The sequence below is a fragment of the Brassica napus genome, chromosome C3 (genome assembly GCF_020379485.1).
Source record: "Brassica napus cultivar Da-Ae chromosome C3, Da-Ae, whole genome shotgun sequence".
In the NCBI taxonomy this organism is placed as follows: domain Eukaryota; kingdom Viridiplantae; phylum Streptophyta; class Magnoliopsida; order Brassicales; family Brassicaceae; genus Brassica; species Brassica napus.
The window spans coordinates 31257943-31272014 of record NC_063446.1 but is presented as its reverse complement, the minus strand read 5'-3'; the positions used below and the strand labels follow the sequence as shown (position 1 = coordinate 31272014).

Genomic DNA, 14072 nt, shown 5'->3' with positions numbered 1-14072 from the left:
TATCCCTTGGAAAATTCCGAGGGAGCCGTCCCTCGGTATATTCCGAGGGACATATCCCTCGGAAAATTCCGTGGGAGCCGTCCCTCGGAAAATTCCGAGGAACTGGTCCCTCGGTATATACCGAGGGAAAAGTTCCTCGGAATAAACCGAGGAAAATGTCCGTCGGTATACTCCTATCGATCGATGTATATATGTCCAAAAACGCATCGATCGATGAACTTCCGAGGAATTATACCGACGAAGTTCTCCCTCGGTATATTCCGAGGACATTTCCGACAAACTAGTGATCCTCGGAATTTCCTCGGAAATTTATTTCCTCGGAATTCCGACGGAAAATTCCGAGGGATTTCCGAAGAAAAAATAAATTCCGAGGAATTATTTCCGACGACGTGTTTCGTCGGTATGTCGTCGGAATAACGATATTCCGACGAAATTCCGACGATTTTTTCCCTCAGAATCCTTGATGTTTTCTTGTAGTGTAGGTTTTTGGGGGTTATTGTTTTTATATCCTCGAAAAAAACCTGAAAATCTTTACAAGCATAGATTTTGCTTGCAAAACCATATAATTTTTTGTTACTCCTGGTAGATTTTCCTTATTTCCGAACATTGAAAGCATTTGTTGTATCTGGGTCTTCATCAGCTTTAATTGAAAAGGAGCTCTCCAGACTTTGTTGTTGTTTTCAGTTTTTTTCTGATTTAAATTGCACAGATCACTTATCTTGTTTTTTAAAATCAAATCATCTTTTTCGTCACACAACGTTCCAATGTAATTTATCGCTACATTTTTCGTTGTTATAATGTTCAAACTATTGTTAGAAGAGATATTATTTTTATTTACAATTTTGGGTATAAAATTACTCCGGCCACTTCCCATCACATATTTTACAGCCTTATTGTAATAAACCTCCCAAACTTGCATACACTTTCATCATCCAAGGCTTTCTCTTTCCATAACATAAGCATAACAAGGTTCTAGATAGGCATTTTGCATGTTGATCGGTTATGACCGTAACACTTGCATCTACCACACATTGTTCGTTTCCTTGCTCCTCTCATCTGCATTCAATGGGTTACATGGTTTTAACTTAATTTCTATTAAGTTATTGAAGAAAGTTAAATATACCTGGTATTCCCCCTCCCCTTGATAAAAGCCAGTTTTACATGGCCTACCCGGTGGCCTTCTGCTTGCAGGCGGATTCACTGCAATTTGGCTACCTGAGACGTCGCTGGAAAGGATTTCTATGCTTTCGTGTTCTACCACTGGGGTTATGATTGCAGCGTACGCCGTCCTATATGTTCTTACCGTATACCAGTCGCCAACTAACGAATCCACTTGTATTCGGTTCCTTATTGCAGCTGCAAACGCGTGGCTTCATGGAATTTGGAGTGTTTGAAATTCGTAGCAAGAACAAGTTTTCGCTGTTAGGTTTACATGTTATGCTTCCCTGTTTTGTCTTTCACTTCCTACTCGCGGTCTCCAATGACGCTCACTCCAAACGTCCCACTACTCTCAAAGTTTCCAGTTACAATTTCATGTACGCGTGGTGTGAGACTATTATCTCCAAGGTTTGGCAGATCCCTTCTTACACTAAACCAGTTCATTATGAATTCTATTAGTGAGAGTATAGGATACTCCCTGGCTTCACGTAACACGACATTCCATGTTTCCGCTACATTACTTGTCATAATGTTGAAACGTTTTCCTTTGAAATGAGACCGCGCCCAATGCTCGAACTCGATTCCTACCAGATAATCTGCACATGAAGCATTAACCCGTTTTATTTCTGCAAATGTTGTGTAGAATTCCGAGAGTCTATATGCCCGGGCTGCTTTCCCGACGAGGTAACCCAAGTGCTTGTCCTTGAAAGACGTTCTTATGTTTCTTTTCAGATGTAGAATGCATGCACAATGCCCACTCCTTGAATAGACCTGTACAAATGGATAAAAAATAATTTCATACTGGATGAAATGTGAATTACAAATCTATTTGATGAAGAAGATGCATTAATACATTGTTTTGTAGAAGAGTGTGTGTACACACGTTTGCGGAGTTGTATCCGGATAAAACCTGACGAAACCGGTCTATAACATCGTGTAAAGGTTATCTGATAGTGTTTAGCTTCTGTTGATATGCCAAAACAAAAACCTGTTAAATTGACCCAATGTCCTTACCCTCGCCAGTACATTGCACGGGTATCAATCAAATTTTCCTACTTATGTATTTTTTAGTTTATTGTTGTGTATTCATATTAGCCAAGTTGTAGTCAAGTGAACGTTTATTTTATGTACTATTTAATATTAATATCATCTGGATCCATTTGTAACTGACCGGTTATTATTATTGTAAGAAAATATTTGTTGTAACCGGTTTATGAAAGCGTGTTAAGCATATATGTTAATGTTTCGCTTATTTACATATGCCCTAAAAATTCGAAATGTAAATTGAATGTGCTTACTGTGTACATACCATTGTTGGGGTAGCCACCTTTTATATTAATTTATATTAATTATAGCCGAATATTATTATTTTAAGAGTATAATACAAGTACTTCTTTGACATTTTTACCGGTTCGTCACCTACGTAGGGATCTACATTTTTCTATGTTTCTATTATATTGCTTCCACGTTGAGGCAACGTATCTTTCATCTACTTTTATTATTTGTCTTTTATGCTTCTTATATTATATTACCTAATATACGGTTTTTGTAACGTAAGTGTAGTTTTAAAAATAATAATCTGAATTTAATATATGTTTTCTCAATATATATTTATCCAATAAGTGTACTCTCACCTTTGCGATACCATAGTAAATCGATGGATGCCGGTCGGACACAAATACAACATCTTCCTGGTTTGGTATGAACTGAGTTAGTTTCATGAAAAACTACTCCCAAGACTTTTCCTTCTCACCATCAACCACTGCCACAGCTCGAGGGAAAACTTGATAGTTTCCATCTTGGGCGGACGCAGTCAACAAACATCCTGCATACTTTCCCTTCAAATGTGTACCGTCAACGATAACCACTTTCCTCATAAATTCGAATCCTTCGATGCAGGCAGCTAGTGCAAGGAACATGTATTTGAATTTGTGTCCCACTCCTTCAGTGTATTCAGTGTGAATTTCAGTAATTGTTCCTGGATTTGCAACAACCAGTTTCTCTAAGTAAGCTGGCAACAGGTTGTGAAGCCCCTCATGATCCCTTTGCGTAATCTAAAGCCACCTCCCTAAATTTCCAAGCTTTCCAGTAAGATATATAAACGTCATGATCTCCTTGCATTGCTTGTTTGATCTCGTTTGGGCGTGGCCCCCCTCCTCTACCTGTGAACCTTGCTTTCATCATTCCACCAATCACAGTATGCGTTGCTTGTGATTGGTATCCCGAACGCTCATCGACAGTACAAGAATGCAGTAGAGTAGTTGTACGCACTTCATACAACTCTGTATTTTTCAAGTTCACCGCATAGACTCGCCAATTGCAGGTTCTACTGAAACACCGTAGGACCATCCCTCCAGGGAATGACCGGTTGGTCTGAAAACGAATTTTTTTCCTTATCGCAAATATGGCCATATGTTGTTTGAATTCCTCTCTGCTTTTAAAGACCATATCAACGTAAATATCATCAGGGTGATGGCCTTCCACTCCTGCATAATGATTCACTTTAATCACTATAAGATATCTTGTAGTTTACTTGCTTATATATTATATATCAAATGAAACACATCTGAAACAACGTTTTATTCGGCAGCTTAATAATACTTTATTTTACACGGACGAGTAAAGCACATGTCACATAAAAAGATCAACTGAAGAAACTAGATTACGTAATCTACTCATTAGCCATATTTAATGCCGCCAGCCAGCATTGACTTCCTGGATTTACAGATGTAAAGTTGTTAGTGGTTATTACCTCTTTCCAAATTTCCATTTGTATCTCTAGGTGGTACTGTCTCGTTACTGCCATGAACATGATCTCCCCTTTACGTCGGGAATTGATTAACTTCAGTACCGTTGTTTGATCCTATGGAAGAAGCCTCAATTTCGATATAGGCATTGTTGCGCAAAGGTGTTGAATTGTCTTCGAAGTGAAGGTCAGATGAGAGATTAATTATGTTGTCACAGTTTTCCATACTGACGGTTTTCCAGTAATCTGACCCCACCTCCATATGTGCCCATGTTGGTTTCAACAATGTTGCATCTTTGCTTATTCCATTCTCTGGACTCCTAGGACGTGGCAAGTTGGAAGATGATATGTGTGATTCTGGTGGTCCCTCACCACAAGTAGGGTGTAAATCATGTAAGGGATTATCTACATACATTAAAAACCGGTTACGTATGATGCTGAAGATGAAAAAAATGGTTACTTTCTAAGCTGCATCAAAAATTGTTTTTTCGTATCTTACCGTGCCAACCTTGACGCTGGTGTTGGATGTGGTCTTCAATTCCATGCAAATTGTAATTTATATCTCCTATGTCACCGACAGAGACGTCGTTTCGTTGGGCATCAACAGGGGGTCTGACGTTAAGATCAATGATGCTTTTGGCCTTTTCTATTTCAAATGAGTAACGGTAAACAAGAACCAACTTTTCTTCACTGAAAATTTCCTTCAGCACTCTTCCGCTGCACTTTAACTCGTCGTCATCGACTTCATCTACAAGATAAACATCATGTCAGTAAAGAAAAAAATGTGCCGACATAACCCGATATAAATTAATTTTAAATTTAAGTAAAAATCGAACCATTTATCATTGCTAGATGTTGTTCCTCTGTCACACCATCCCCCAGATAAATGGTGTCTCCAATTTGAAAAGGAGTTCTGCACATAAATTGGAACTTAGCAACACGTAAGGCCCCCGATATCACGCAGTTGTCCCATCTGTTGAAAACGAACAAATGTTATTCATTGTATATTCTTTGTATTAACAAATATATGTACTTCAAAAGTATGTATTACTTTAAGTTAAGTTGAGACATTTAGTTTTATTATTACCAAAATTACCTCTTCTGAAAACTCGGTTTCAGCCTTCAGCAACGAAGATGGAGGCTTAGGTATGATAATTGGATGAACCGGTAACTATGAGACTTTTGATGTCACAAGCACTTGATGAACTGATATTTATAGCCAGAGGAGGAGGATCGAACCGGCTTTATTTACAGTTGTATGTATAGAACGTATCTACTCAGTATCAGTTCAATTAATGCTAGCAGTCTACCTACATGTAGGGGCATCATGATGCTATATAGAAATGACATAAATACGTATTTTCTTAAATGAATATTACATCATTATCTATTCTCATAACAGTGGTCGTTTGTTTAAGTCCACACAAACAAGGAAAAAAATCTTCGCACTGTTGTACTATAACCCATTATATAATTTTTGTTTACTGGCTTTAGGCACATCACCGGGATGCAGTTCACAGTCCACATAACAATACTTAAGATGCTTTCATATGCCCAAGTCTCGTTAGTAGTTAGTAGGGTTAATTACTTATTTTTGTTGTTACAAGGATCAAATGAAGGGGACCGTCAAAATTTTTGAACGTACGTGCATCTTATATGCAGAGCCTTCTTTGTTTACTAATTATGAGTACTATCTAAACAACGCTTTACACAGAATTCCCTTCGAACAAACGTTTTCTACATTTATCTACGTCTATAACCATGAAATTTATATTATTTCATACATTACATTATAATAACCGGATACATGTTTCATTATTGTTATTTACAAGTCCGTCTCTAACCAGCTCGTTTGTGAACACCGTCTGATTACGTATGTGGAAAATTCACCACAATTACATTTTTACATTTTCAATTAAAAATTCTGACAACACTGACCCAATTTCTTATGTCCACATAATCCTACCAAATATCAATCTCATGCTCCCTTATTTTATTAATATTTCTCTGTATCATGTTTTTCTTTTCAACTAACTGGTTTATAACCTCACTCAATTTATTGTTGATTAACCATAATGACTTGTTTGGAAGTTAAATTAGTCCATCATATCGTTTTAATGGTTCATTAATCACTCACATCAAACTTCTTCCTCCATCTATATTTATTTTCCAAATATCTCAGGAACTTGATTACAAAATTATCAGCTTCTGTTAAATTAACATTTCCCTGCATTTAGGTCAATCTTGACATAAAATGTCTAAAAGAGAAGAAATGGATAATCCGTTTTATCGTAAACGGTAGTATAATTTACCTTCTCAAATGACGATCTTCGTAACTGACTTTCTTTTGCATGAGCCCTCTCATTAGGATTGTCTCTCGAATGGAATAGTGGAAAGACTTATGAGTATCATTCATATGTTTCTCTAAATGTACCGAATGTTTTCTTCCAACCGATTTAACATATGACTTTTGATTCTCGTGAGTCTCCCTCTACCCCAGTTAAGGGACAATGGTAGAAGAAGTTGAGAGTTATCGCGAAGATTTGTGAAGGAGGTTGATTTATAGACATTTGTTTTCATTACCGAAACCCTAATTATGTGTATCGAACGTGAAAAACCCATTACATTATGTAAATAAAGCCCACTAATAATCTTACTAGGCTTCAGAGATGCAGCCCATATCTTGTCTCATCGGGTTAGATGGAATTGTAGATTCTTAATTTAATTTTGTTATTGGTTGCAATTTGCCCACGTAAGACAACATAAATAACCATGTAACGTTACGACGTCTTGCTTTCAAATGTTGGAAATGTCGAAGTGTTGGCAAAAAACATGTGTGCTGATAGAAAAGGACAAAATAACCGGCTAAGGGAAAAGCAATTATGCTTTTACCTCGAAACGCAAGGATATGTAAGTCATTTTACTCCTCGACATTACCTTGTTCGCAAATTAATTGAAAATATACCCCAACGGTAAGTGCGTGAATAAGTCTTTTATAGTTTTCTCTCTCTCCTCTGTTCCCTCTCTAGAACCTTACACAGAGAAGAAAGAAAACTTTGGATTATGTTTTGCCGGAATCTTTTCCGGTTTAGTTTTCCCGTTCATCGGGTTGAACGGGATGTTTGATTCTGGAAAGAAGAAGCTTTGTTAGTTCTTCTTTGTCGGCTTATGTTTTCTGGGAGACGGTGGCTCCTTCAGCACCACCATCGCCGACTTGGTCTTTGGGTGTAACCGATCTATGGATATGTGTTTTGATTGTTACTCTGCCTCTCGATCTGAGTCTTGTGTCGCATGCTGTTATCGACACAGAAGGATCGATTGTAGGCGTTTTAATATTTGGGGATTTCGTAGATCGGAGTGTGTGCGACGGTTCGATTTGTTTTGAGCCTTAGGGTGAAATCGATCGGTGTGGGTGTGGGTCTAAAATTGTCAAGGGTGTTTCCGGTGGTTTTGGATGAGATCTCGAGACTGTTCTCGATGAAGCTATCCGTAGAAAAGCTTGGTGATGAAGACGGTTACGGTGTTTTGCTACGGCGTCTTCCGGCGAAACTAGTGGCGTTTCTTCATCTTCTCCGGCTAACCTTGACTTGTGGGGTTCCTATGGCGTGATCGGGTGACACGTGTCTTCGTGAGGCGGGGCATCAACACGTGGGCGGGTAAGAGTTTTGGCTTGACGCGTGTTTTGTTGGTGGCACCGTTCAGCTTACGGGCTTGGGCTGTAGACTTTGTTTCGTTTTGGCCCTTTATGTCGGGTTTTAGCATGTTTGTATGTTGGGTTTTTATGCTCTGTTGTAGTTGGGTTTAAACCTTAATAAAATTAATAGATGGAAAAAAAAATTGAAAATATACCAGATTTACCAATTTCGTTTCAGAATATGTATATTCACCTAATTGATCCATAAATATCAGTAATTATAAAATTAATATTTGGCTCGATTTTCAAAATCTTAGTTTATGTAACAAAAAATGAGATGAGTGGTTTGACTAACATTTACAATAGTAAACCTCAGTTTTTCCGTTGTCTACGAGCATGGACCAATGGCTAGTTTTTTCATAATTAATAAATGATTTATATCTGTGTTTCAATTTATTTTATAAAAGCATGCATAATATCTTTATATATACTACTTTCGTTTTGAAATATATAATTTTAAATATTTCTACATATATTAAATTTTTATCATAATTGCATCGATTTTTTGCATTTACCAATTTCTAATAATTTTAAATCAATAATAACTCAACTAACTTAATTAATATTTTTGAAGTTAACAATTTTTAATTATTAACAACTTCAAATTTCATTAAAACATTAAAAAAAACATTTTTTCTAAAAATTTTATCGTTTGATTTTAGTAACATGCTACTCTTTACTTATTTTAGTTTTTTTTTTCCTTCCTTCTAATGTAGTATTGTAGTCCATACGATAACAAATTACTTTTACATTTGGTCAACTGAATACATTTTTTTTTGGCATCTCCATATTTGTTTCTTGGAGCATTTCCAACAACTTGGTTGAAGCAAAGTATCTCGGGATCAAAAAATTAAAAGAAACAGATAAAGTAAAAGAGAGAGAAGATAAACCGATATTTCTTCTAACTTCTTAGAACTCTTTTTTCAACGTATCATATTTTTCATGGTTGATTGATTTTGTTAAATATAAATCTTTATTTTTTAGTTTTTTAGAATTTGCAGAGGATTTTTAGGGTGCTCTTAGAATTATCGTAGATGGGATAAGAAACGACGTATGCAGACCCATTTCTGTCCACATACGACATAACCGGGTTATGATAAACGTCTTCCACTTTCCCTCTTTACAATGATTTGGTCTGAGCATGCCAAAAAAGAATTTGACATTTCTCCAAATGTTGTAATCACTTCCACCAGAATTTTATAATTACTACATAAGAAAAATAGCATGGTTGCCATAACTTACACAACTAGAATGGTCGCCAAATAAGATCTTGAAAATTCAACTCTAGCCATAGATATTGTCAGTGACGTCTTGAATAAACTTTACAAGAGCATCGTGGGAAGATCCACCGTCCATTACCGCCACGCGACTCTTCTCACTCATCTTCTGCACTCTATCTCTCACGTCGCTATCCTTCTTCATCAAGCACACAATTTTTCTCTCTATCTCCTCCGCTGTTATCAACTCCGTTCTTGTCTCCTCCGCCGCCATATACTCTCCTTGGAAATGGTTCCTAATCTCCACCGCTAGCCCCATCTCCTCCACCATCTCGAATGCGTTCAGCTGTTGCTCCGCATAAAGCGGCCACGTGGCAACCGGAACTCCGAACCATACACTTTCCAGTATCGAGTTCCAACCACAGTGCGACACAAACCCTCCAATGGTAGGACTCGCCAGGACGGCCCTCTGTGGGGCCCAACTTATAACCTTCCCTATCTCCTTTGTCCGTTCTAGGAACCCCTCAGGAAGAACCTTCTCAAGATTTGTAAACTCTCTAGGAGGTCCCGTTGGTGCAGCACGGCGAAGACACCAGATGAAACGGTAGCCACTTCGTTCAAGCGCGATTGCTATCTCCTTAGCTTGTTCCTCACTGAAACCTCCCATGCTCCCGAAGCAGAGGAACACAACGGAACTGTGCGGCTGATCATCGAGCCACCTTAGGATCTCCGTTTGCTTATCGTCGACCGAACCTAGACCAACCGGTCCCACTGCGTACACCGTGGGGAGAGGACTATCTCCGCCGGAGATGAACTTCACAGCTTGAGGCTCCAACTCAGCAAACGTATCTATCAAAATTCCCTTCGTTTCTTGGAATCTTCTGGCGTGGCTCAAAACAACGGGTAACTCGTTGTTTACTATCACGGAGGGGACGCACTTTGCGGGTAAAGGACGAGTCAGGAACGGGACTTCCAACTCAGTGTCCGAGTCTTTCAACTCGCCCACGTCGTACTTCTCAACGTCGCAAAGATATTGCATACGAACCTGCAAGCCAAGAAACGCTGCACTGGAAGGATAGAACAGGTAACTTGGGACGTCGAACTCGTTGGCAACATCGATCATTTGCGTGCTGAACATGTCCACCACGAACCCAACAAGCTTACTCAAACCCGGTCGGACCGGGTCAGTAAGTTTAGCTACCGTGGCTTTCATCGACGGTTTATAACTCTCCGTGTAGGAGAGTGAATACGGCTCGGTGTCAGCATTGGTTGATCTATCGGCATGGGATAGGATAATGAAGCGTAGCCGGTCTCTAGAGGTAGTGGAGAGAGAAGAGATGTAAGAGGAAAGGCTTGGCGTATGAAGTTCTTGCCTGGGAGGGATGATGATGACGGTGACGGAGAGATGGTCATGGCCGTCGACGAGGAGCTTAGAAAACTCAACTAATGGCGGGAGGTGGCCGTGAGTAGCTGATGGTATGAGGACTAGCTCCAGTTTCATTTTGTTTCTTCGGTATTGCTTTAGTGGTTGGAAAAAGTTGAAGGAGAGTATGTTCTTAGAGAAACTCTATTTTTAATTACTTTTCTTCACAATTGCACAATCTTATGATTTTTTATATACAACGTTCTGGAGTCAACAGAAAATATCCGACTATTTTTCTGAACATTTTGGTTTAGATTATTGATTACTGGAAATTACTGAAAAATGGTGACCGCATCAATAATAACAAAACGTGAGGTTTTCCCACTACAATACAAGTTTCTAACGACTTTTTAATAATCTTATCTCTTCCCCACCCCCTAACCTTTCATATCCAAGCCTCATGGCCATTATTAGTTGACGCGAAGGGGACAAAATTAGACATAAGGATGGCCCATTTTGGGTGCAAAGTAAGACATGTAATTACCAAACGATATTAAATTTCACTTGTTTCATGTTTTTCTTCGAATTCTATGTATGTAACCACTAACCGGTAGTCATTTTTCAACAATCATCATATATAACATAACACATTTCTTAAACAGATTGTTTATTAGAGAGATACAAACTAGCGTTACAAGATATTTTAATAAGCCAAATGGGTAAAATAATTATAGCCATAGAGTAACGGAAGATTATCTAAGATTCGGGAACATTCAAGAGATTTTTGGTGACGTCTTGAATGAAGTTTAGAATAGAAGCATGTGAAGACCCACCTTCCATCAAAGCCACATGGCTCTTCTCACTCATCTCCTTCACTCTATCCTTCACTTCCCTATCCAGTTCCATTAAACAGCGGATACCCCTCTCTATCTCCTCCGCCGTCACCAACTCTGACTCCGTCGCCATGAAATCTGCTCGGAAAGAGTTTCGGATCTCCACCGATAGCCCTAGCTCCTCCACCATCTCGAACGCGTTAACTTGTTGCTCGGCGTAAAGAGGCCATGTGGCTATTGGAACACCGAACAAGATACTTTCTAGTGTTGAGTTCCAACCACAGTGCGTCACGAACCCTCGGACAGCAGGGTTTGCTAGTATGGCGCTCTGTGGAGCCCAACCGATAATTTTCCCTATCTTCGCCGTCCGGTCCAAGAACCCCTCCGGGAGAATCTCTTCAAGGTTTGTGAATTCTCCTGGAGGTCCCATCATTCCCTTTGGCTTCGCACGGCGGAGAGACCAAAGGAAACGATAACCACTTCGCTCTAGGGCTATAGCGATCTCCTTTGCTTGGTCCTCACGGAATCCTCCCATGCTTCCAAAACAGAGAAACACAACTGATTCACGAGGCTGCTCGTCCAACCACCGTAGGATCTCTGACTGCTTATCGTCCGCTGAATCTAAACCGTTGGTTTTAATGTTCAAAACGGGTCCCACTGGATATACCTTGGGAAGATGATTATCCTCGCCAGAGAAAAACTTCATAGCTTGAGGCTCCAGTTCAGCAAACGTATTTACCAAAATACCCTTGGTCTCTTTGAATCTTCTAGCTTGGCTGATAAAAAACGGTATCCACTCCTTGCTTAGCATCACGGAGGGGAAGCACTTAACTGGTAAAGGACGAGACAAACTCGGGACTTCCAACTCAGTTGTGTCCGAATCTTTCAAATCGCTGACGTCATATTTCTTAACGTCGTTGAGATACTGAACATGAGATTGCAATCCAAGAAATGTTGCGTTGGAGGTGTAGAACAGGTAGCTAGGAACGCCGAACTCGTTGGCCACATCGATCATCGCCGTGCAGAACATGTCCACCACGAATCCAGCAAGCCGCGACTCAGGTTGACCCGGGTCAGTGAGTTTCTCCACCGTGGCTCTCACGTGCGGCTTGAAGTTATCGATGTAGGTGAGGAAGTTTTGTTTGGGGTCATCGGAGTTTGGTTCATCGACGAGGGAGAGAACGTTGTAGCGGAGGCGGGGTTCAGATGCGGTGGAGAGAGAAGCGATGTAGGAGGTAGAGCTGCCGCTACTGAATCCATGCATCTGAGGGATGATGATGACGGTGACTGAGATATTGTCGTCACGGTCGACAAGGAGCTTAGCAACCTCCACTAATGGCCGGATATGGCCGTCACCAGGTGAAGGTATGAAGACCAGCTTCATTTTTCCCAATGCTTACTTGTTTTCAATTGTTTATTTCTTTAGTGAAAAATGGTTTCAGTGGTTATTGTAAGCCGTTTGACGTTGAAGCTAAGCGTTTGTCTTATGTATACATGGCACGTAACGTGGACATCTTCCACATATTTTGTTTAAGTTATCTTTAGTGCATCCACGTGCTGAGAACGTGGGTTAATTTAAAATTGAAATATGCATTTTGATAGATTTTTAACATTAAAACTCCTCACTAAGTTTAGGAAAAATTCATAAACTAAATATTTTGTAAATAACTCCCAAACTAATTTTTATTTAAAGAGTTAAACTTTATGTTTACATTGCCCGTCATAATTACCAATATTACCGGTAAATCTTTAGTTTAAGAGTTTTTACATTAAATAAACATAGTTGAGAGATTTTTTCATTAAAGATCTAAAAACTAAAAAATATGTAAAAATATAAAAATATTATCTAAAAATTAGTAACATAATTTTCAAAATTAGAATTTTGAAAGTTTATGAAAATACATGAGTTTGATTTATTTTGAAAACAACATTTATGTATAAATTAAAATAAAAAACAAAACAAAAAATATAATAAAATTATCTAAATATTTGCCAATAGTAATGGTTCTTTCGACCGACACTAGAGATAATCTAATTATTTAAAAATTAGTAACAACCATTTTCAAAATTAGCACTTCAAATGAATTATGCTGCATCGATGAGATGTATTTATTTTAAAATTCATATTATATGTGGGAGTTTATAATTGCGAGTTTTAGCTACCACATATAATATGGATTTTAAAATATATATATTTCATCCATTCGCAAAATTGATTTCAAGTGCTAGTTTGAAAATGTTGGTTACTAATATTACTACTACCGGTTAGTAAATCTTTAGATTATTTTTAATATATTTTCTGGTCTTTATTACATTTTCAATTTATACGTAGATAATGCTGATTTTTTAAAAAATCAATCTCATCTATTTGTATTAATTTTTTTTTTTCATGAAATGTGAAATTTATTGATCAAAAGTGAAAGAATAGACATTTACAAAAGGGTACCTAAAAATTGAATGCTATACACAGAGAACAAAAAAATTATAGAAATCTATGTGTAATTAAATACTTCAAACCAGCGCTGCATCAACTCAGCCAACTTATGATCCCCCTTGTACCGCAAAGAACTGATTCTGTTGCACAAGCCTTGTCAATGAGCCGGATAGTCTGATCCATACTGCTAAAACCTTTCTGGTGCCGCCTCTCATTTCTCTCCTTCCACAAGTAGTAGATGCAAGTCTGGAACACCATTTTAATAAGAATCTTGTCCATACTTCGAAGCGTGTTGCAGGTTACATACTGCAGAGTGAGAGACCAATCTGGGTATGTACTACCATTGCAAAGACAGCCTGCAAGCTTGTCCCACACAGTGAAGGTGTAAGAACAAGCAAAAAAAGAGATACTCTCTAGCTCGTTTCTCTCTCCACAAAATAGACAACTCTACTGAATGCCCCAACCCCTCATACGATTTACTAATTTTAAAAATGCTGATTTTGATTTTTTTTAATTTACTAATTTTTAGTTAATGTTAATATATTTTTATATTTTTAAATTATTAAATCTTTAATAGTAAAATCCGTCAATTATGTTTATTTAATGAAAAAATTCATAAACTAACAA

General features: G+C 38.3%; 3 protein-coding genes across 5 annotated transcripts; all 3 read right to left on the bottom strand.

The window, feature by feature from the left end:
* Positions 1-770: 770 nt before the first annotated feature.
* On the bottom strand, positions 771-6473 carry BNAC03G42380D. 3 transcript variants are annotated; one of them, XR_001270580.3, is made up of 8 exons: positions 5001-6473; positions 4741-4877; positions 4404-4652; positions 3911-4309; positions 2793-3644; positions 2012-2122; positions 1124-1929; positions 771-1056 (listed from the first exon to the last, which is right to left on the bottom strand). XR_001270580.3 is itself a non-coding variant. In XM_022699961.2 (4 exons), the coding sequence occupies exons 2-4, from the start codon at positions 4823-4825 to the stop codon at positions 3981-3983; spliced, it is 663 nt and encodes a 220-aa protein (XP_022555682.1). In that variant the 5' UTR covers positions 4826-4877; positions 5001-6463; the 3' UTR covers positions 3715-3980. The 3 variants fall into 3 exon arrangements, 1 of the variants encoding a protein (XP_022555682.1); XR_001270582.3 differs by lacking the exon at positions 2012-2122 and having other exon boundaries at positions 5001-6471; XM_022699961.2 differs by lacking the exons at positions 771-1056; positions 1124-1929; positions 2012-2122; positions 2793-3644 and having other exon boundaries at positions 3715-4309; positions 5001-6463.
* Positions 6474-8770: 2297 nt separating this feature from the next.
* Positions 8771-10559, bottom strand: LOC106346879 (UDP-glycosyltransferase 71B2-like). The gene has a single exon (XM_013786339.3). The coding sequence runs from the start codon at positions 10314-10316 to the stop codon at positions 8883-8885; it is 1434 nt and encodes a 477-aa protein (XP_013641793.2). The 5' UTR covers positions 10317-10559; the 3' UTR covers positions 8771-8882.
* Positions 10560-10828: 269 nt separating this feature from the next.
* On the bottom strand, positions 10829-12616 carry LOC106346878 (UDP-glycosyltransferase 71B2-like). Its single transcript, XM_013786338.3, has one exon. It carries the CDS (start codon positions 12393-12395, stop codon positions 10935-10937), a length of 1461 nt encoding a protein of 486 aa, XP_013641792.2. The 5' UTR covers positions 12396-12616; the 3' UTR covers positions 10829-10934.
* Positions 12617-14072: the final 1456 nt, after the last annotated feature.